The sequence below is a fragment of the Odocoileus virginianus genome, chromosome 26, assembly GCF_023699985.2.
Source record: "Odocoileus virginianus isolate 20LAN1187 ecotype Illinois chromosome 26, Ovbor_1.2, whole genome shotgun sequence".
Classification (NCBI taxonomy): domain Eukaryota; kingdom Metazoa; phylum Chordata; class Mammalia; order Artiodactyla; family Cervidae; genus Odocoileus; species Odocoileus virginianus.
In genome coordinates, this window is record NC_069699.1 from 39,720,103 (window position 1) to 39,741,735 (window position 21,633).

Sequence of the window (21,633 nt, forward strand, 5' to 3'; positions counted from 1 at the left end):
TTTCTCCAAACCAATGAACCTCAGAGGGCCTGCTTGAACCGGTGGTGGCAAGGCTACAAAGCTTCTGTGAGGCCTTATGAGCAGTGTTCACAGTCCCAGGAAAACTTCCAGTTTCCAAGGTGCAAAATGGTCAAGCAAGCAATTAAAAAATGAGCTCATTGCTGAGCAAAGGGTCATCCCTTTGTCCCAAAGGCCAGCAACGTGGCTGGGAAGAGAGTCCTGTGCCGAACGGGGCAGGCAGGGGAAGTGAGCCAGACACTACCTGAGTCTGTCCATGTCTCCGACCTGGTTTGCCACCCTGCAGCCTCTCTGGCGATAAGACATCTCTCTGTCCCTGCACTGGAGCAACTTACTGGGGCCACGGGCATCTGCCAGCTCCCATTATGGGCAAACTCTGCCAAGCAAGAGGGGATGAAGTGCAGCTTCTTCTCACTGGCCGCAACTGAACAAACCCCAGACCTCCTCCCATTGTTCTGGCTCATCTGGCCTGGCTGGGACAAGGAGCTCCTGTGACTTTTGGGGGAGTGGGGTATACCCTGGTCCTATGTACTCATCCAGCTTTGGCTTTGTCCAGAGGGTTTGAAACCATAGGGAACCAGTTACCATGCCGATTCCCCAGGGTCCAGCACCGTCAGAGTCTGTCTCAGTAGGTCTGGGGTGAGGCCGTGGAACCTGAATTTTTAATAAGCTCCTAGGTGATATGAGGGCTTCCCTGGTGGCTCAGCTGGTGAAGAATCTGCCTGAAATGTGGGAGACCTGGGTTTGATCCCTTGATGGGAAGACCCCCTGGAGAAGGGAACAGCTACTCACTCCAGTATTCTAGCCTGAAGAATTCCATGCGCTGTGTAGTCCATGGGGTCACAAAGAATCGGACACGACTGAGTGACTTTCACTTTCTGAATGGCCTAGGTGATATGAGGACCAGATTTTTCTTTCATTATTTATTGGGGACCAACTTTTTCACCCACACTCCTATACCCTCCTAGATGATAGGAGTTGTACCACGATGTACACCATCACTTACTAACTGGGGGACCTTGAGCAGCTCACCATCCTTCAGTCTCCTTATGTATAAAATGGAGTTAAAAAAGAATCAACCTCCTGGAGGAAGTTTAAATAAGATAATACACTTAAACACTATGTGCCCAACCACCTCAAAAGCCCTCAACAAATGGAGGGGGTATTTTTATTAATAAGACTTGTTTCATTAAAGGGTAAGCCAGTCAAGCCTTTGGGTTTACGTACCCAGTTATTTAAGGCTCTCAGTTATTTAGAATGAATTTCTGCCATACAAGGAATCAGGCCAAGTTTCCAATTCTTTTTCATTCACCACAGCAAGTATTTTGGCATATTTGAGTCTTGAGAAATGGAGATGTCCCTACTTCCAGTCCTTGCTATCTTCTTATCCTCATCCACACTCCTTTCTTACCTCAAACAAGCATGCCCTTCATCCTGTCCCTGTGGGTTGGAGGGGGCAGGAAGGGGGATGCAGAAGGGAGCTTCTCCAGTTCAGCCACCCTGGCTCCCATCTCTGCCTCGGGTTGCACAAGCCAAGTGTAAAGGACAGAGGCAAAACCAGGGGGAAAAAGAATGACAAACTGGAGGTCACATCTCTCTTCCCTCCCAAAAGAAGAAAAAGTACAAGGGCAGGGGGATGTGTGGGCGAGAGGGGTCACACCTGTGTCAGTTACCAATTCTTCACCACGGCCCACAAAGCTCTCACAAAGTAGTTCTTGGCTTTCACTTACCTTTCCAACTCCACTTTCAACCGTGTACATTCTGTAGTCACACCACTTAGCTCCTTGATCATGCTCTCCCCATGAGTGAGACTTTTCACATGCTGTTTCCTTCCTCCTGTATTGCTCTTCTCCCCCTTCACTTAATAACCTTCTCATTCCTCGAAACTCAGCTTAAACCTTGTTCATTCAGGGAGGCCTTCTCTGGCCAACTCTCCCCAATCTATTTTGGGATCTGCAGTTACATCTTCCCATGGTAGCCCTGTGTGTTCCGTTCCTATACCTCATCACCTGTCCAATGTCTGTTCTCCATCCCCAACCTACTACCTCTATAAGGGCAGAGCTATGTCTTCTTAGTCACTGCTTAATACATTGTTGTTGGTTAGTTAAACTCAGGGGGTACTACAGTACCAGCCTGGAGTAAAATGCAGTAGTCTTTACAGAGTTCTCCTTTAAAAAATATATGTATTCTAAGCAAAAGCCAGGAGACACTGGGTAGGAAAATTGTTATAATTTTTCTTTTAGAAACCCTCCCAGATGGAAATATCTAATTTACAAAATTAGGGAATAATTTTCGCTGGTACTAGCTAGGGATTAAACAGAAAACTAGCAGGGCGTTCCAGTGTAATGTAGTTTCTCAAAGAACATGTGAGGGATATAAAATAGAATGGCAGGAATTCCCTGGAGGTCCAGTGGTTAGGCCCCAACACCTGCACTCCCCAGGGAGCAGGTTCAATCCGTGGTTTGGCATGGACAAATAAAATAGGACGGCATCAGAGACAGAAGAACTAAAAGCTTAAAAATCAGCTAAAGGTAAACTTCATGGTGGTTCCTCAAACGTGCCCCCCACCTTCCTGCCTCAGGTCTTTGTAACGCCGTTCCCTCTGCCAAAAGTGCCGTCCCCTCTTTGCCCCTCTAACCTTTGAGAACAAAGTCCCTCACTCTTTATAAGGATTTCAAACACTTCCAAACTCCACGCCAACCTCCGCTCGCTGAGAGGAGCGCTCTAGTCGCTCTCAGGCGCATGCACGTCAGCCCGCACGCACCACGCCGGCCCACGCACGCACCACGCCGGCCCACGCACGCACGTTCGCAAGCACGCACCCCCCAGCTCCTTACCCGACCTCGCGTAGGCCCACCTGGCACCCATGCCCCAGGCGGCCACGGTTTCTGCTGATTGTTACAAGCCCAGGTTCCTACCTCATCCGAGTTCCCTGATGACGAGAAAATATGTGTTGGTCACTTGCAAAAAGTTCTTCTGCTGAGCCTTTTTTCTCTAGGAACCTCTTTTACTTCCCCATCAAATACCCTGGAAGTTTCGTATTATTTTTCCGTCCTATTTACGATTCTTGCTTGTTTGAGATATTTTAATAATTTCATCAAAGTTAGAGCTGAAAACGTCACTATTCGGGTAGGCTGGGGTGGGGTGGGGGGACAGAATTTTAAAAGCATGTATTTGGCTGCACCAGGTCTTCGCTGTGGCATCTGAGATCTTTGATCTTCCTTGCCGCACTCAGCCTCTTTAGTTGCGGCATGCGGGATCTAGCTCCCTGACCAAGGATGGAAGCCAGGCCCCCTGCATTGGGAGCGGAGTCTTAGCCACTGGACCATCAGGCGAGTCCCTAAAAGTGTCTTTAAAGATAATCATAATAATGGCAGCAGCACTTGCCATCTTGCCAAAGCTTACTCTGTGCCAGGCTGTTTTTAAGAAATACCATTGGTGCTCTTAAGAAATAACAGCACTAATAATATGAGTTCTGTTGTCATCTCCATTTTATAGAGGAGGAAACTCAGGTCCAGACAAGTTAAACAACTTGCCCATTGTCACACAGCCGGTGAGTCATGGAGGTCGTGTCTCCCTCATGAGACAAAGTAGGTACAGGGCCGAGGGCCACAATATGTTTAGAGGCCACAGGAATGTTTTGTTTCGGAATAAGGAGGAAAAGAAATCCAAAATTTAGGTTGAAGACAGACTTTTTTGCATTTACTATTAATATAAATGTATTTGTACAAGTGTTGTAAAATATAATTTTTATTAATTTTTTATGGAAGAGATTCGTGAAGGCAGAAGTACCCTAAGAACCCACAGAGGTTGTGACCTCGATGGAGTCAGAAGTCCAATCAAGTAAGTACACCCCCAAAGTTCGTGTTTCCTCTACTCTAGTCTAACTCCACATTGTTGCTGTTGTTAAGTCACCAGGTCGTGTCTGACTCTTTGGCACCTCGAGTACTGCAACCTGCCAGGCTCCTTTATCCATCAGATTTCCCAGGCAGGAACCCCGGAGTGGGTTGCCATTTCCTTCTCCAGGGCATCTTCCCTACTCAGGGATCGAACCCGCATCTCCTGCTTGACAGGTGGATTCTTAACCACTGAGCCACCTAGGAAGCCCAACCCCTGGTGTTTTAACAATAGTGAAAATTGCAGTCCAAGGCCACACAACAAATGGATGGCAGAAGGCAAGCCGAGAAAACAGGTTTCCGGGGCCAACCGTGTTAACTACCCATGTGATCCAACAGCACCACCTAGTGGTCTTTCCGGGAACTTCGCTTGAAGAGGGTGCAGGTCCAAATACTCCTGGGAAACAACTGCCAGTCTACACGTGGAGTCCATACTCAGTAGTAGCGGAACTCAAATACACCCCAGAGCAGCCGCAGGGCCCTCTGGGCTCTGGCAGAGATGGGCTACCTGTTTGGGGACCCTTTCTTCTCTTCTCCTGGTCACACAACACTCCCAGCCTTCTCTACAAGTCATGTGATTTGTTTTCACTGATAGAATTGATAGAACGTTCGTCAGCTTCGGGCCAGGGTAGTCTAGAGTGGGCGTGTTCTCTCCTGTCCTTCAGTCTGTCTTCCCTCATCCCCTCAGTTGGGTTTAGGGGATTCAGGCGAGGACTCTGAGGCTCTTGGAGATGGCAGAGCCACCAGATAGATGGGGGAAGCCTGGGTCCCCAGATCACCTTGTGGTGGGTGACCCGCTGAACCTCAGATTGCACTGTGCTGTAAGAAATATATCTTTATTTTGTCAGTAAGTTTGAGCAACTGGGATTCAGGGCCGTTTGTTATAGCAGTGAGGCAACGCTGACCCTTACAGGTTCTCGGGGTGGGGTGGGGGGAGGGCGGTGTGTGCAGAAGGTAAACAGGGAAACGACTTCCTCCCTAAACTGTGGGCTCCCCTGGGACTCAGCAGTTCTGCTCCGGGTCCCTTCAACAGAATGTAGAGTAAGGCCAGGGAGGTGCCCCCCATACCCGGCTCCACTTAGCACCTTGAGAACTGAAAGAGCCCCCTCCCCTGCCCCAGGTCTGCTGCTGAAACACTTAGAGGTTCCATTGTTTGCCTCCCAGGAGTGGCTTGGCTGGCAATGGTGATGGCAGGGGTGGGGAGCTCTGCAAATAGCTAGGGTCTCTGAGGGCAGACAGGTGGCAGCAGGTGGGGCCCCCTGAATCCCACCTTAGAGTAGACCCGTGCCCCTCCCCTGCTCGGACAGAACAGAGAGGGGGTGGGTGGTGCTGGCAGCGTCTCTGCCCTGCAGGGTCCACGTGGACCATCGGAAAAGGAAGGAGCAGCTTCTGAACCCCCAGCTCATTCACATCAGCTGGTCTGTTCGCCGTGAGACATGGAAGATGTTACTTTTGATGTAAAAGCTCTTTGTGATAGGCTGGAACCTGGCATAAGTTGGAGGCTTGGTGTCCTTCATGGCTTCCCCTGGAATGCAACAAGGGCCTGGTGGAGCCGGGGCCACCACACCTCCTGCCAGCCCAGCACAGCACACAGCCCCAGCGGCAAGGCTCCTGTGCAGTTAGTAGCCCCTGACCCCTATCAAAGGCCCCCCTCCCCTTCCTTAGAATCTACTAACTAAACGGTATGCCCAGCAAAGCATAGGAAACTCAACACCCTGCTCTGGCCCCATGGCCAGGATCTGCCCTGATGGATGGCACCTAGGGCTCTCTGCTGCTGCTGCTGCTAAGTCGCTTCAGTTGTGTCCGACTCTGTGCGACCCCATAGACGGCAGCTCATCGGGCTCCACCGTCCCTGGGATTCTCCAGGCAAGAACACTGGAGTGGGTGCCATTTCCTTCTCTAATGCATGAAAGTGAAAACTGAAAGTGAAAAGTGAAAGTGAAGTCACTCAGTTGTGTCTGACTCTTAGCGACCCCATGGACTGCAGCCTACCAGGCTCTGTCCATGGGTTTTTCCAGGCAAGAGTACTGGAGTGGGTTGCCATTGCCTTCTCCGTAGGGTTCTCTAGTTTCTAACTATTTTGACAGCATCCCTACCCCAGGCTCACTTCCCCCTCATCACATTTCTCCCCTTGTCCAGCGACTCCTCTCTCACTCCAGGGCTCCACGGCAAACACCTCCAGGGTCCTGCCCAAGGCTGAACTAGCTCCCCAAATGCCTACTGGCTGCAAATCCTGCCTGTTGAATTAATAATAAAAATAACACCAGTAACCACTTTTTGCGCATTTACTATGTGCCAGGCACTAGACGAGTGCTCTCTATGTGTAAAAGTCACTTAGGGCTGACCCAGCTGGGGCCCAGACAGTGCCTTCACCCCCTCTGTTCCATGGCTGTTTACGCCCACTGGGAAGACGCAGCTCCTGTCTGTAACTGTTGGGGAGGGGAGAAGGGGTCAGCAGAAGTCTGTCCACCTGTTCCCCTTCTGGCCTATGAACCGGTTGGCTTAGGGGCATGAGGCCAGACACAGCTTAAACAGAATGTTCCAGAGATTCTGGGAGCAACTGTGGCTTCAACAGAACACTATGAGGGAAAACTAAACTCTGTCCTGAACCTGTACTGCCCTTGTACCCAGGGGGTCGTTCAGAATCAGCTCCTCTGACCCCAGTGCTTGGGTTGCTGGATAAAATGCAGGGTGTCCAATTACATCTGAGTTTCACGGATCCTTTTTTCAGGATAAGTATGTCCCATGCCATTCTTGTGGCCTACTTACACTAAAAGGTTATTGCTTATCTGAAACACAAATGCAACTGGGCAGTTTGTATTCTAATCTGCTCCATCGGCAACCCTGTGTTTGACAGGGGCTTCAGAGGCAGTGGGCATGGACCCATGGGCCTAGCAGAAGGGAGGAACAGGGAAGCCCTGTGTGATGCCTATCTCGCTCCGTAGACAGAGGGAGTCAGGCCCTTCTCAGAAGAATCTGATGGAGGAGATTTGGCCTGGGACTCTACTCAAACATGCCGTTCCAGCAGGCCTTCGCTGGCCACCTTGTGTACTACCGAGCAGCCCCTTCGCCTCTATCTCTGTCTCCTGATTTACCACTTCTTAAAGCCTCAATTGTGACCCATGGACCGAACCGATAACATCAGTGTCATCCGGGAGCTGGTTAGAAATGCAGAATCTCGCCCCATCCCTGAAATTCATTGAAAGATCACAACCCACATTTTAACAAGATCCCCAGGTGATTCCCCAGATGACAATAAAGATTGAAAAGCACAGTTGTGTAGCAGGGACCACTGCCTGACTCTACTTCATCTGTCTGTCACGAGCCCTCTGTGAGGAGCCATGTCTGTCTGCCTCTCTGCCAGACACTCCAGGACAAAAAGAGGAGCATATACGAGGTGCTCAGTAAACATCTGTTGAATGAATGAACAAATGAATGAACCAGAATTCAAACCCAGTCCGATAATATCAACCTGCATAGCTCTATGGCTGTTGGTTCGCTGACTCATTTTGGGGCAGAGCTGGGATTCAGTGGCTCCACATCTCCCCCTACTGGCTGTTCTGAACAAGATTCTACCAGGATTACTTGCAGAAGGAATGTGTGTCCTTCCCACCTCATGCAGCTTTCTGAGAGCTAACTCCTTCAAGGTGCTCTCCCACCAGATTTCCCCCAAGACTCTGTGACAAAGGAAGGGCACTACTTGTTTGTCCCCATTTTTTGGATGTGGTAACTGAGGCCCAGAGAAGTTAAGGTTCTTGCTTGAGCTTACACAACATGAAAGTCATGAAGCTAGGATTTGAACTCACACTTCTTAATTCCAAATCAAAGCCTCATTCCCTAGTTCATATTCATTTTGCCCACAGTTCCTGAGTGCCAGCCCCAACCTGGGAGCTGGGAGGGCATTAATGACCTTAACTAAGAAGCCCTGGAACCTCAAGGCCTCACCAGGCTAGAGGGATACTCAAGGAATGGCGATGGTGCTTGTGTAAACTCAGAAAGCTATGAGCGCACAAAGATGGGCTTATCTGCCTGGAGGACTCCTGGAAGACTTCTAGGAGGAGGTGACATCTGAAAGTTAGCCAGCTGAGGGAGGGCAGAATAAAGAGCAGAGTGTGAGAAATCTGGAGCCCCGCTCAGAGCATAGTGAGCCAGAGGAATGTGATGAAGGCCAAGGCTGGGCCTGCCTGCCAAGGCCTGAAATGGCAAGAGGGTGGTGGCCCTTACCCATGTGCCAGCCGTACTCCCAGGATGACACTATCGGGTACAGAAACTTCTCCTCGGGCTTCTGCTGATACCTCTCCCGGAGGTACGAGGCCCGGCCTTGGCCGTCGTGGGAGACGCCTTGGAAGAGCAGCTGCAGGGTGCTGGGGGGGACCTGCCTCATCCCTGAGCCCACGGGTTTGGTCTGATCTGCAGGCCCCCGAGTTGGTTTTTGGGCCTGCCAGCCTCTGTCTACCTTGGGCGCAGGGCCCTGGACACCCACTCCCCTGGACAGCTGACCCTGGAGCCCCCTGGTCTCTGGCCATCCAGCAGGTACCTCCTTGCTGTCAGGGGCGCTGGTGGCCTGCGATGGCCCCGCTCCCAGGACCGACCGGAAGGGGGCCTTCTGAGACCGCTTCCTGGGCAAGGCTGCCTCTGGGTGCTTGTGGCCGTGCTTGAGGTTCCAGGCCACCCGAGCCGCAGTCTCCTTGCGGATGTGCTCCTGCCAGCAGGCTTGCTTCTGGGAGGTGAACAGATCCTTCATGGCGGTGTGGGGGAGGGGCCGGGGCGGAGGAAACCTTCTGCAGCCTGTGTTCGCACCCCGGGGCCTCGTCTCCAGGGATACGTGCGGCCAATGAGGTCTGAGTTGCCGAGGTCCTGCTGGCAAGCCCCGCCCCCGGGGCTGCCTGGCGGGGGGCCACCTTCTCCCCGAAAGGAACCAGGGCCGGCGCCTTTGCCCTTCATACCCAGAGGATCCCCGGTGGCATATAGGGTTCCACAGCCTCTCTTCTATCTGGCATACCCAAGTGTACCCCTAACTGCGTGCCAGGCACCCAGGGGAGTCTAAAAGAGAGGTCCAGTCTCCACTCCAGGAGACTCTGGACACTGGCCGGGAGCCAGCCCCTCACACAGCTCTGCCGCCTGACAGCTACACGGCCTCATCTGTGCAGCGAGGTGATGGTGGGACCTTCAGTGTTCAGACAGGGACATTAGGACAGTGTGTGAACAACGGGGCAAACAGCGCCTGGCACAGAGGACATGTCAGCTGATGACTAACAAGCACCTGCTAGGTGCCAGCTGCTAGTCTGAGCTCCATGCGCCTTAAGCCACCCACTTGATTACTGGGGCTCTCATAGCCTCCTCTTCAGGTGGGCAAAGGGAGGCCTGAAGAAATACTGTTCCCTGGGCACACTGCCCATGTGCGCCAGGCCTGGGCTGGGGGCTTCACTGAGTAACCCTACTCAGGGACTTCTTAATAGGCTCTCTTATGCCATTTTTCCAGGTGAGAAAAGTGATGCTCAACACTGTTAAATGGTCGCACTGGGACTGACTCCAAAACCCACAGCTCCGTTACAGACCCTCTTGTGAGACAGGCATCGTGAGCGAGGCAGAGGCAGGATGGGGCAGAGGACCCACCAGCAGGACCGTGAAGTCAGCCACCTGGATCCTCACACTCTGCCTCCCTGTCCCAGAGAGTTTACCCACAGTGCCCTGGGGCCACTCGCCTTTCTGCTCTGCTGGGTGTGCTTTCGTTTATTCATTCAACAAACATTCACTTTCTCTTGACCCTGTGCCAGGCACCCAGCCAGGTATAAAGGTAGATGAGAAGGGCCAGAGCCCACAGGCTTCCTACCCTCAGTGTTTCTCCATCCAGGGGAGACAGATACATAACCAGATGGATAGAAGGGCAGGCAGGGAATTAGGGGGGTGGTCTGGGTAGTCTTCCTGGAGGAGGTGTCCTTTGATTGAGAACTGAACCATGAACACCGGTTCATGGCAACTCTCTTGCCACGAGGCAGGTTAAGTGAGGATGGAGGGAGGAAAGTCTAGAGTTAGGGGCCTGGGGTTGCCAAGACCCTGGGGTCAAACGGTGGTGGGGTGGAGAACTCAAGTAAGCATCCGTGGCCCAGACCGCCCCCACCCACAGACTGGTTAGGCCAGGTGCTCAGAGCACAAGAGGGTGGAGGCAGACATCCTTCTCCCTTGGAGCTTCGGAGATCCTGTGCCTTCCCCACCACCAGGGCTCCCCACGGTGCCGCAGTTTGAGTGTCTGAGGCCACCCCTGGTGGTCAGCGAGGTGACAACAGCCCAGGCAGCTGTCCTCTCACCCAGCAGACAGGCCTCCCCCCTCCGTGGGAGGGTGCAGAGACGCACCCCTAAACAGCTGCCTTTCAGTGGGCCCAAGGACAGCCGACCACCCACAAGGCGACCCGCCTTCCGATTCTGTTCCCGTGTTAAGGTGTCCAACCTGGGCGAGGCCCCTTGGAACAGCTTCAGGACCCCAAGTTTTAGTTTAGACTTCCGGAGTTTTAACACAGCCTTGATCATCACTGTCCTTTCTGAGTCCGGGCACACTCCCCTGTAAAAAATTGCAGGTGATCCTAACAGTGCTTAGCATTGTTACTTATATTTTTCTTACTATAGATTTTGAAACTCGTCTGTAAGCCACCAACAGGGACTTCCCTGGTGGTCCAGTGGCTAAGACTCTGTGCTCCCAATGCAGAGGGCCCAGGTTCTATCCCTGGTCAGGGAATTAGATCCCATATGTCTCAACTAAGAGTTCACATGCCACAACTAAGACCTGGTGAAACCAAATAAGTATTAAAATATAAATAAAAGCCACCACCCACCCTAGAAGTGTGGGGGCAGCCCCCAGGCCTGCCTCTGGTCTCTGTGATCAGGGTCACAGGTGCACCTGAGTCTCCACCCCGCCTTCTGGCCACACCCCCAGGCCACCAGGGACCCATGCTGTCCACTCCCGCTGATGACCCAACCCTAATCCCCAGCCTGTAACTTTGTCCAAGGGCCTCTCCTAGGACTCAGCACTTGTGCCTTTAAAGTAGCTTCTCCTGGAATTAAGCTCTCAGAGCAGAAGAATCATTTTAGGCACTGAGCGAGTAATAATAATTTTGTGAACCTTGTCAGTGATATTCTCTATGGCATCTTGTTGGTTAATCCTAAGAACACTCTAAGGAGTAGGTCCCATTACCCCATGTCACCGGAGAAGATAAGGGAGGCACTGTTTCCTGTGAGTGTGTGTGATCGGCCGGAGATCACAGATCTGAATCTGCCAGCCTGTGCTAATAGCCCCCATGATAAAGTTTCTCCACACATCATGCTTCCCCCTGTGAGGTACCCCTTCCACTTCACCTCGGGCAGCTGAGTCTCCTCAAAACACATGCAGCCCCTCTCCCGGCAGCTCAGTTGGGAGATGGATGTGTTGTGAGATCTTTCTGAAGATTCATCTTAGAGTGGATTTCCCCATTATCTTCCCATTTTATGGATAAAGGCCCTGAGGCACAAGAGAAGGTAACTGCCTGAGGTGTGTGAACTGAGACTGGAAGCCAGACTTTCTGACCTTCTGCTTGCTGAGTGTTTCTCACACATGAGTTTCCTTTGCTGCTCCTAGCAGGGCCTGAAGCAGGCATTTCTGGGGCTTGGTGACTCTGCCAAGGCTTCCTTCTGATATCACCCCACTGGCGCCCAGCATCAGCTTTGCCCTAAGAATGTCCACGCTGACAGGGAGAGGTGTCTGGTGCTTGGGAAGGCGGCGGTCACGGTCAAGGCAGAGGGAGTAATGTGGGCAATAAAAGGCTTGCAGATTCTTCCATCTTCGAGCTTTGTCCTGGGGAGATAAAGCAGGCCCAACATACTGAACGCCCTTGGATGCGAGCCACAAGTCACGCTCGTAAATTCCCCACCTCCTGCAGGGCTGCTTGGGAGAACTCTTGAGGAAGAAAGAAGGGGTGTCGGGTGGGCCACCCTAAATTCCTTGCACATGAGCTGGTCCCCTGTGGGCTCAGGGGCCCAGACAAAAGCCTTATCACAAAGCAGAAAGGATCTCTTTGTCTAGAAGGATTCCTCCCACCATGTGTTTGGGCAGCACCCTGAGGACAAAGCAGAGGGAAAAAATGGGACTCAGCCTTGCCTTGAGCGATGTGACATTTTCACTCCCTCTTGGAGTTTTGATTTGCTATTGTGAGGAGCAGAAAAAATTAGCCAAACAAGCTGTGTTTCTGGGAGAGTTTTCATTAGTTGAAATTAGTTGATTACAAAACCCCATCTTCCCACGAGTTAATGGAGACTTGGAGAGAGTCCATCCTTTTGGTCAAACACTGAAGCCAAAGGGCACTTGAATTAACAATCTTGCCCATTTTAAAATACAAACTTGGGGGGGTTGACGAGGATTGAGCACCCATTTCGCCGTTAATCTTTACTCTGCTAATTTCTAAGCCTGGGCAGTTTTCAAGGAAAATTAAATCCCTGTGTGCCCAACTCATTTTACACCAAACTCATCAAAATGTGGCTTTCAAGGCCCCTTTGAAGTCTTAAGACCAGACATGTGGACAAGGGCCCACGTTAATAAAAGGCTTCCTCCCTGCTTGCATTGCTTCCCTGAGTTGCAGAGGGAAACTGGGTGAGGAACAGGAGGGTGTCTGGGCGTGGAGGGGGACGGACCTGTTCTGAGTTGGAGGTCTCTGCATGGCAGCTGGAAGCTGTTGTGCGCCTAACTTCCACTGGTCACCAGAGAGCGATGGTCTAGCCAGCTCTTAGTTGGAAAGGGGCAGAGTCAAGCAGTGAAAGTCAGAAAGGGCCTGGCACCCGGTTGGTAAAGGGTCAGGTTTCAAAGTTTTCAAGGTGTTTGTACAAACAACAGCTGGTTCCCATAGCAGCAAGTCCAGGTGCAGATAACAACTGCGCTGTGGTACTAGCCACTGACCAGTTGAGAAATGCACAGGTTTCATCCTGAGACGCCCTTCAGGTAATTGCCAGGGGAAACGCCAGGAGCAGCACCTCTGTACTAACAAGTAGCCTGTGGAGGAGGCCCATCACCCCTGGCAGGGTTTGATCACAGACAGCAGTGGCCAAGACTCTCACAGCTCCCAGAGGGCGCTCAGCTGACCCTCACAGCCTCTTCTGGGGGGTGGGGGCCACACTCTGAGAGGTGAAGCAGCTTCCCCAAGCCACGTTGCCAGCGAGTGGCCGAGCCAGGACGTAATCCCCAGGTTACTTGATGCTAAAGTCCAGCTGTTAATTTACAAATGCTGCCTCCCCAGAAACCAGCCAGGCTTCAACAGGGTGGGATCTCTTTGGGCAAACGCAGCCTACCGTGGCCTCTCCAGATCCACTGGAGACAGCCTGCATTCCACAAAGCCCACGGATGTCCTGGAGTCCAGGAACAGACGTTCACGGCACAGGCCCACAGACAAGGCTGCTGTCTCCAGAACGATGGGCAGCAGGACTCTCCATCCCTCCAGTCCTCCTCCCACCTCTCAGAGGTACACACGCATCACTGCTGGGCATCGGGAAGGATACACACCAAAAGAAGCCTTCCTCTCCACCACCCTGCCCCCAGTGCAGGGCTGGGGGTCCAGAATGGACTTCCTGTCATCATGGCACCTGCTGGTCCCCAGGGGAGAGGGAGGGATCCTGGGTTCCTGCTGTGTCTCTGCTCCCACAGCAGGATAAGAAGGGAAGTAGAGCTCCCACTCTGGGGACAAAAGGCAGGGGCCAGAATCCGCCCCCAGTGAGCCTCGAGACGGCAAACATGTTACCACAGCACCTGAGTTAGCATCCTCGCCATAAAATCGTATCACAGCACTGCTGCAGCAGGAGGCAGGGGCTGAGGGCGTCGTAAGCACACGGCAAGGAGAAGCTTCTTGAGCAGCAAGGAGGAGCAGAGCTAGGGAAGACTCACCACCAACTCCAAACCCTGCTGTCCCAAGGAGTGACAGGTGACACCACTTCTTGCCTGAATACATTCCCTACAGTGAAGGTTTCACAGCTTATCAGGAAAAAGGCTCTCTCTCTCTCTCTTATAAAACCACAGCCTTCCCCTCAGTGGGTTTCATATCTGGGACTCTTAACCAGGGCAAACCGTAGCAAACTTCCCCAGGAGGCTGTGTTGGTGCCAGGGCACCTCACCCTGATAAACTACTCCCCAGGGCCTGCGGAGAAATAGAACATCCCCCAGCGAAAAGAGATGAAATTCCCTGTCGAGACAAGTGGCTTAATCTGCATCCTTTTGGCCAGGGTTTGGGAGGGTGGGTCAGAGCCTCAAACCACTTAGGAAAGGACACCATCCAAGAACACCCGGGGAGCTTACGGAGCAAACATCGTATTTAATAAGTTATAAGATACAATTTACAGTCGGCATTTGGTTCCAGTTTCACTTCCACGTCCCGGTTCACGAGGCCTGTGGTCCTTCCACATCAGGCTTCGGGCAGTTCCAGTTTCTAACAGGTAGGCTTTGCCGACACGCACCCCCAGCTGCTGCACCTCGGGGAGGGTTGCCCACCTCGCCCCATGCCACCCATGAATGCCACGAGATGACAGCAGCCACCTCGTGAGGGCTCAGCAGCCAGTCTGAAAGGACTGCCTGCCCAGATCACACCGCATATCCGGGCCCTGCAGTCAGCCAGCAACCCCCCAACACTCTCATTTTTATTCCAAAGCAGGTGTGCAAGAAGGCATGCAAAATGCCTTATACCCCATTTTCGGAATTTTGCAGCTGCCCCTTGCTTCCCCAACAGCCTCGGGTGGCATGTCCTTGGGGCCAAATAGGTTTTCCTTGTTTCTGCAAATGGTGAATGAGCTGTGGTCCTTCCCTCCCATCATTCCTTGACTTTCAGGCCAAAGGTCGGCAGAGGTTTCCTTCTATAATTATTTTCCAGAAAAAGGCCACGCTGGGGCCGACTGGGGGTGAGTGTGGAGCGTTTGGTGGTGCATGAGGCCTCCGCTAACCCTCAGACCCGTACGCGGTCTCTCTGGATGTGCTGGACACTCAACAGACAGACCAATGGCTGGAGCACGGGCTAATAACAGGGACTCGTGTTGGTTTAAAAAAAGGCGGGGCGGGGCAGAGCGGGGAATCTTTGGCAAGTGGGGGACTGCTCACCACTCAGACCTGGTGACGGAAATGGACTTTGAAAACAAAAGCAAAGACTTGGCTGTCAAGATGGTCACACGCAAGGACCCTGCAGGGAAATAAGCAGCAGGATGAGGGCAGAGGCACCAGGAAGCCGTTTAGGCCAGTCCGTCACCTCGGACTCTGCCCGTGGGGGCGGCGGGGGGCGGTAGTAGTGTTAAAACAAAGGTGTCCACCTAGTTCCCCTTGCTCACATGACATGGTCATCTCCTTCTCCAAATGACAGCATAAACTACGTCTCCTCTTTTTCCCTGCCCCTCCTCCCAGCCTTGTTTTGTCAACTGACTAGCTAATTTCATTTCTTAAAAATACGAGCCTGGTCAGTTCCGGTTCTGACTGGAGAGGGTGATCTGTGCCACAAGAGGTCTGATTGGCCAGGCCTATTGCATCAATTTTCACTTCCTTACTCCCCAACATGTCCCTAAAGAGTCAAGTTTAGGACTTCTTTCTGTACTAAAAGGGAGGGGGAAAAAAAAATAAAAGAGGCAATGTTTTGAGGATGGGGTTTTCAGCCCCACAAACAGGCCGGAGGACTTTGTATAAAACGAGTGAACAGATGAGCAACAGAAGCAGCGGCCAGCACGGCTGCTGGGCCAACGGGAAGCGTTTTAAGGCACAGTGACGTGGAACGGGCTGCCGGGAATGTGTTCCTCTCCCCACTTCACGGCCAGGACGTAGTCCCCCCGCTCCTTGACCACATAGGTCACGTTGTACTGCTGATTGCCCACGTGCTTCATGGAGACTTCTTCGCAGGGGGTGGTGGGTCCGTGGACCCCGATCAGCAGCATGTTCGAACCTGCGGGTGGGGGTTGGGGGGCAGAGGAAGGTGGTGACGTCACGAGGATGCACCCAAGAAGGCAGATGAAGAGGAGGGGAGACGGGAGTCAAAGGAAAGGTCGCGGTTACTGCCTACACTTCTCGGATGTGATGCTTGGGGCCAGTGAGAGGTGGGAGAGCAGGGGACTCATACAAGTTCAAATCCCTGCCCGGCTGCTTCCTAGGTGGGTGACCTTGGACGTGGAACCTCACCTTTCTCTGCCTTAGCTCCCCCAACTGTAAACAGAGGGTGAAAGTGTTTTTAAAAAGAGAGAGAGACCTCCTGGGCTACTGGTGAGGTTTAGAGGAATTGTTATATGTGAAGCCCTTAGCATATAGTAAAAAGGCTATGTAAGCGCTGGCTACTCTAATCTCATTTATTCTCTTGAGAACCTTCAGGAATATCATTATTCCCATTTTAGAGAAGAGTAAACTGACTTTCAGAAAGACATTGAGTAACTTTCCCAAGGGCACGTGGCTAATAAGCACTGGGGAGGGAGGGAGAAATAAGTAAGTGGTGGAGCCAGGTTTCCAGCCAGATGTGCCAGGTGCCAGGACCTAGGCAACTAAATCACATTGACACCCAAATAAACACCCAAGTCAGACTGCAGTTAAAGTAATTAGTGGCAGAGAACAGGCCAGGTTACTGATTCAGTGTAATGGGGATAATGAAACCTTTCCTATGTACCTTGAGGTCATTTGAAAAAAATCAAGAGGCAGATCATTTAAAAATACTCAGCGCAGAATAAGATAATGAACATATGACACAGAGGGTGGCCCCCACACCCTCCCTTCCCCGGGCAGGGCCAGGCAGCCTACCAGCTTTGCTGCAGTCCACCAGGAAGGAGCTCTTCTGGCCCAGGAAGGCCTTCGAGAGCCCTGCGCCCTTGGAGGTCACCTTGCTAGCATCTGAGGATGCCTTGGGGATGGCACTGTAGCGGGTCTCCGTCGAGGACCTGGTCACCGACTCCACCAGGATGGAGGAGGTCTCGTTGGCTGAGCCAGGGCTGACCAGACGCTGACCTGGGACATGGGAGGGAGGAAACGGGTGTGACTGGTCAGACAAGGCAAGTGTCCCGAGCAGAAATCCCAGGAGAGCCCCAACTCCCCAACACCGGGATCCAAAAGCCACCACACCTCTCCCTCACACACCTGACACCTGGATCTAAATGCTACAACTTACCCATCTCAACCTGCCTACTGTCTTCTATCGAGTTCTAGGGTCCTGCCCCACACAACTTAAGATCTGGCTTTCTGGGAATATTGGGAAGTCTGGCCTTGGTTGACTTGATGGAAATCCTTGATCTGGAAATCCCTCCCATATAACCACGTGCCATCCTATGGAATGGACATCTTCCATTTTTGTAAAATATTTCTAAGCTGTGTAGAAGTGTGGGAGAACACTAACAAAATATCAAAAATGATTTGCTCTACATATTAGAAAGGATTTCTTTTCTTTGAATTTTTTTTTTTTGGGGGGGTTGGGCAATGCCCCACGGCATGTGGAATCTTATAGTCCCCGACGAGAGAGTGAGCCTGAGCTCACCGGCAGTGGGAGTACGGAGTCTTAAACATTAGACTGTCAGGGAATTTCAACATTTTAAGTTAATTTATTTTTAATGTAATTTTCTGCAATGAACTATACTACTTATATGACAGTGAACCAAGCAGAAAGAGACACGTTGAAGGAATTCACCACAATATTTATGGTGGTTCTCTTGCGTGGTGGGCTGAGGGGTGGTTTTTACTGTTTGGTACTTTTTTCAGTGTTCTGAAGAAGGCACGTTTTTATAAATTTATTTTTAAAAAAACACTTTTGATTCTTTTAAAAGTGAAGGTTAGAAATGAGGGGATTTTTCAGGCCCCGATCTAAACAAATACATATGATTTCAAATACGTAAGCACTCCTTTTCTGTTAGAGACCTAACATGCTTTCTCATCTTCTATACCCCTGCTCTCCCGGCTCATTCTGCAAGTTTTGAAACTGCAGTCCCCGCTGACATGTCCTATTACTTCTTTACTCCAAGATTCAAGGCAGAGTCAACGTATCTAAAATCATCCAGTTTCAACTAGCAGTTAGCTCTGCCGATACTGTAACAAGACCACCTCCCCTGCTAAAACGGGGAACATTAACTTCAAAGTCATTTGGTTGTTACCTGTCACTTTGGCCTTGAACGGGCTGCCCACGATGTGGTTGGGCCCGCCATATTTGACGCCAATCAGGTAGTTTCCAGGAGCCATGGGAGTGTACATGACCTTGTACCCTTCGGGGGTTTCCTGGCAATCCATTTTAACTTTGGACGGCCCTTCAATGGTGACGGATAATGTCCCTGGCCCTGCTCGGGTGGTATTGATGAAAAACTCTGACTGGATACCTGGAAGAAAGGAAGCGGGAATGAAGATCACATGAACGGCTTGGAGGGATTGGTGGTGGTGGTGGTGGGGTCTGGGGAGTGTTCTGGGGGCCCTGAAGCAGTGGCGGGGCACACAGGGGTCCCCTCACAGAGGGGTCATCTTGGTGGTGTGGGAACCCACCTGTGCTAGCTTTGAGTTCCTGGCACAGAGAACTTCAGGGGGGAATGGTGACCCCTTTCCAAGGTCCAGGCAGGAGTGTGGCTGACCTTCTGTTCTCAGCCCACCCCCTGTCCTCCTCTGGGCACGAGCCGGGGCTGAGGCTGAGAAGCCCGAAGTGCTGCTTCAGCCCCCGGAGGCGGCTCTGCCTCCAGGGGTGGGGCGAGCGTAGGCCCCTCTGACCTTTTCTCTCTGCTCCGGGTAAACTTGGAGAAGCCCAGGCAGCCCAGAGCTGCCCCCTTCCTCCTCAGGCTCCCCGCCCCAGACACCATCCTGTAGACCGCCCAGCCGTCTTTCCGGGGTCTGCCGGCCCCCTGCACTGTGCCCTGAACACCAGCAACAAGAAGGCGACCAGGCCGCAGCTCTGCTAATTACCACTCACACCACTCCGACTCCTGATCCCGTGCCCAGCGCTACACGCCCAGTGATTCCTCTTTAGCAAACAACACTGAGGCTCAGGGAAGTTCAACCACATGCCACTCGGAGCTACAGGAGAAGTGGCAAAGCTGGTATCGGAGCACGTCTGCGTGCTCCGGAGCCCCGGCCTGTCTCCGGGCTGCCTCGGACGCCCTAACCCCGCTCTAGGACATTCTACTTCCTACCTGCCTGGTACACGAGGGCCCCCTGCACAGATATCCTGCCTTGTGATAGAAGGAAAGCTGGGCCAAGAGAGGGTGCCAGCCAACCATCACAGTGGCATTCCTGCCTGAGCCCAAGGCCCTGCAAAAGCCCCCAGCCTCCAGAGCCCTTTCCAGTTCGGAGCAGGAAGAGGTAGCGCCCAGACACCCGCTGCAGCGCCCTCTATGGGGCACCCTCGGCATAGCACGCCCATGCAGGGCTGTGCTCTTCCCAGAGCCCTGGACCCCGCCCCAGCTGGGAACTATTTTGGTTTAATTATAGCTCCGAGGCCAGAGAAAGAATTATTGTTCTGGTTATCAATAAAACAAAGGAACTGCTATCACGCAACCCCAAACACAACCCAGCTGTTTCTGGAAGCTCCTGAGGCTCCGGTCCCAGCAACCCTCCCCCTCCCATCCTGTTCCCCTCAACTATCTCAAATGTGCCTTTCAGAAGCCCTCACAGCAGGCGCTGCTGAAGCAAGGCCTTGCAGGTAAAGGCAGGAGGCTGTGCAAACAAGGCACAGGATTTCCAGGAAGTAGCTGCAAGTGACAAGGGAAAAAAAGATACTTTTAAAGTGAAGATGAAAAGACCTGGCCTTGCTCTTGCTCCATCCCTGAGAAGTATCAGTTCATCACGATTGTGAGGGCCCAGAAAGGAAGATGAGGTGCAAAAAGAGAAATAAGGAATTACAGGCCAAGAGCAACCTATCAGGTGGGGTCCCTTACTCTTCCCATTTTACTAGGATGAAAGTGGAGGCTCAGAGAGGTCAGACCACTCATTCCAAGTCACACAGCTGGGGACTGACTGAACTGGGGTTTAAACAGAAGGTCTGTCTAACCCAGAGCTAGCGCACTCACCCGAGAGTGGATGGGAGAAAGAAAATGCACACACAGGCATTCCTTCTCACCACTCCCTCCAGCTAGAACCAGGACCCAGGACATCTGTGGGCATGGCCCTGCTACGCATTATTTTTCTAGTGTAATATTTGCTTTTTCTGTTTGTTTTATGAAGTCCAAAATTACTGCTGCTCTTTTTTTTTTTTTAATTTCTTGGCTGCACTGGGTCTCTGTTGCTGTTCTCGGGCTTTCTCCAGTGTCCCCCTGCATCCCCATGTGTGTACAGATGAGACCCTGTGAGTTTGATGCAGCCCCACTACATCCTGAAGGTGGGTGAAAGGTGCTGGGCCAAGGCTGTGCTCATAGTGGGGTGCACAGTGGGGTTCCGGGAGCATTTCATCAAGAAAATGGCTCTTCCAAGCAGAGAAGCCTGGAACTCCCCGGTGTAATTGCTGGCCTTCTCAGCCCCTCTGCAGAGAAGAGTCCCACCCCAAATTCTCCACATTCCCATGCTTCAAAACCTGTAGAATGGAGCATTCAAAGCTTGAGCCAAGAGATACAGCAAACCCACCCATAAAAACACAGGGAAGCCCGCTCTGTGCCGAGGGTCAGGATGCGGGCCCTGCGGCAGCCGTACACAGACACCTTTTCATTCCACACACACTGCAGCTGTGTAAGCCAGGGATGGAGATTTGGGAAAAGGCCTGGGAGCGGGAGGGCTAGAAAAACAAGACGCCTTCCCCTTGACAAGAGCAATATTTACACAGGGCTTGAGACAGCCGTGCTCTGTACCTCCTGCTCCCGGCTGGGAGTCTCCCTGGAAGACCAGCTCCCTCCCTCAGCAGCATCCAGGGCCTGCAAAGCAGTCTGAAACCCGAGCTCCTGAGAAGGCCTGTGTGCGAACAGCCAAGAGGAAGCACCAGAGGCCCCAGCACTGCAGGGTAGATCCAGCAAGGGATGAGGTGGCTGCTGGCAATGGAGGAGACCGCAGTGGCCGCTGTGGGGCCTGGACTGAGGCCTGCTGGGGCTCCAGGTGCCAGGAGGACCCCGCCTCATCAGCGGCCAAATGCCTGCAACTGCTGCTGCCTGGGGACCTTTCAAGGCAGCTGGGAAAACAGGGGTCCTGGTGTAGGACACCCCACAAAGCGGGCCAGGGGTGTTAGCTGCTGCCTCGGGGCGAGTCAGCCACTTAGGAAAGCAGCAGAACTAAGTGGGTAAGGGAACAGGCCTCGAGGCTGTGAACCTGGACAGGTTCCAGTTCTGCCCTTCCAAGCTAAGCAGTGATGGGGAGCAGCTCAACCTTTCTAAGTCCCACATTGCTCATCTGTGAAACAGACATGTCCCAGGACAAAGCAGTCCTGTGCCTCTTGCAAAGGGCAAGCTGCTGGCCCAGAGCTCGGTGTGCAGCCAAGACTGGATGGGCCTGGGGAGATGGGGAGTCCTCACACAGACCCCATGGGAAGTACTGCTGAGGCCACTGTTTTGGCCCAGAGTCTTGGTTTGGCTCGCCAGCTGGTCAGTCACTCCTGCACCCAGGCAGGTCCCTCGGGCCCTTAGGATGCTTCTGCCTCAGGGCTGGTTGCCAAGCAACCACAGCTGCTTATCCCCTTGCCCATGGGTGAGGGGCGTCCGCTCTGTCTCACTCACCCACCCAGGGAACACTAAGAGCAGAATGTGCACACCCAAGGGACTTAAGAAACTGGGCTGCCTTCCTAAGGGAGCCCAAAGTAACACCCAGACACCAGCC

General features: G+C 52.6%; 2 protein-coding genes and 1 non-coding gene across 6 annotated transcripts in view; 1 reads left to right on the forward strand and 2 right to left on the reverse strand.

The window, feature by feature from the left end:
* Nucleotides 1-4,734: 4,734 nt before the first annotated feature.
* On the reverse strand, nt 4,735-8,677 carry LOC110133462 (protein SPMIP1). Its single transcript, XM_020887444.2, has 2 exons — nt 8,139-8,677; nt 4,735-5,439 (listed from the first exon to the last, which is right to left on the reverse strand). Exons 1-2 carry the CDS (start codon nt 8,656-8,658, stop codon nt 5,321-5,323), a joined length of 639 nt encoding a protein of 212 aa, XP_020743103.2. The 5' UTR covers nt 8,659-8,677; the 3' UTR covers nt 4,735-5,320.
* Nucleotides 8,678-10,574: 1,897 nt separating this feature from the next.
* Nucleotides 10,575-10,647, forward strand: TRNAG-CCC (transfer RNA glycine (anticodon CCC)). The gene has a single exon. It is a non-coding gene; the product is annotated as a tRNA-Gly (tRNA).
* A 3,569-nt stretch (nt 10,648-14,216) lies between these two features.
* FLNB (filamin B) overlaps nt 14,217-21,633 on the reverse strand; it is a 139,372-nt gene continuing 131,955 nt past the window's right edge. For all 4 annotated transcript variants that reach the window (XM_020887417.2, XM_020887416.2, XM_020887415.2 and 1 more), the window contains 3 exons: nt 18,015-18,233; nt 16,678-16,881; nt 14,217-15,838 (listed from right to left, as the gene is read on the reverse strand). In XM_020887417.2, the coding sequence (XP_020743076.1) occupies nt 15,651-15,838; nt 16,678-16,881; nt 18,015-18,233 (611 nt within the window). In that variant the 3' untranslated portion in view covers nt 14,217-15,650. The remainder of the gene's footprint in view (nt 15,839-16,677; nt 16,882-18,014; nt 18,234-21,633) is intronic.

Coding starts and splice junctions, on each gene's coding strand:
- LOC110133462 (XM_020887444.2), bottom strand. CDS start 8,658: ATGAAGGATCTGTTCACCTCCCAGAAGCAAGCCTGCTGGCAGGAGCAC. Junction 5,440..8,138: donor GGAGTACGGCTGGCACATGG/GTAAGGGCCACC, acceptor GTTGCATTCCAG/GGGAAGCCATGAAGGACACC.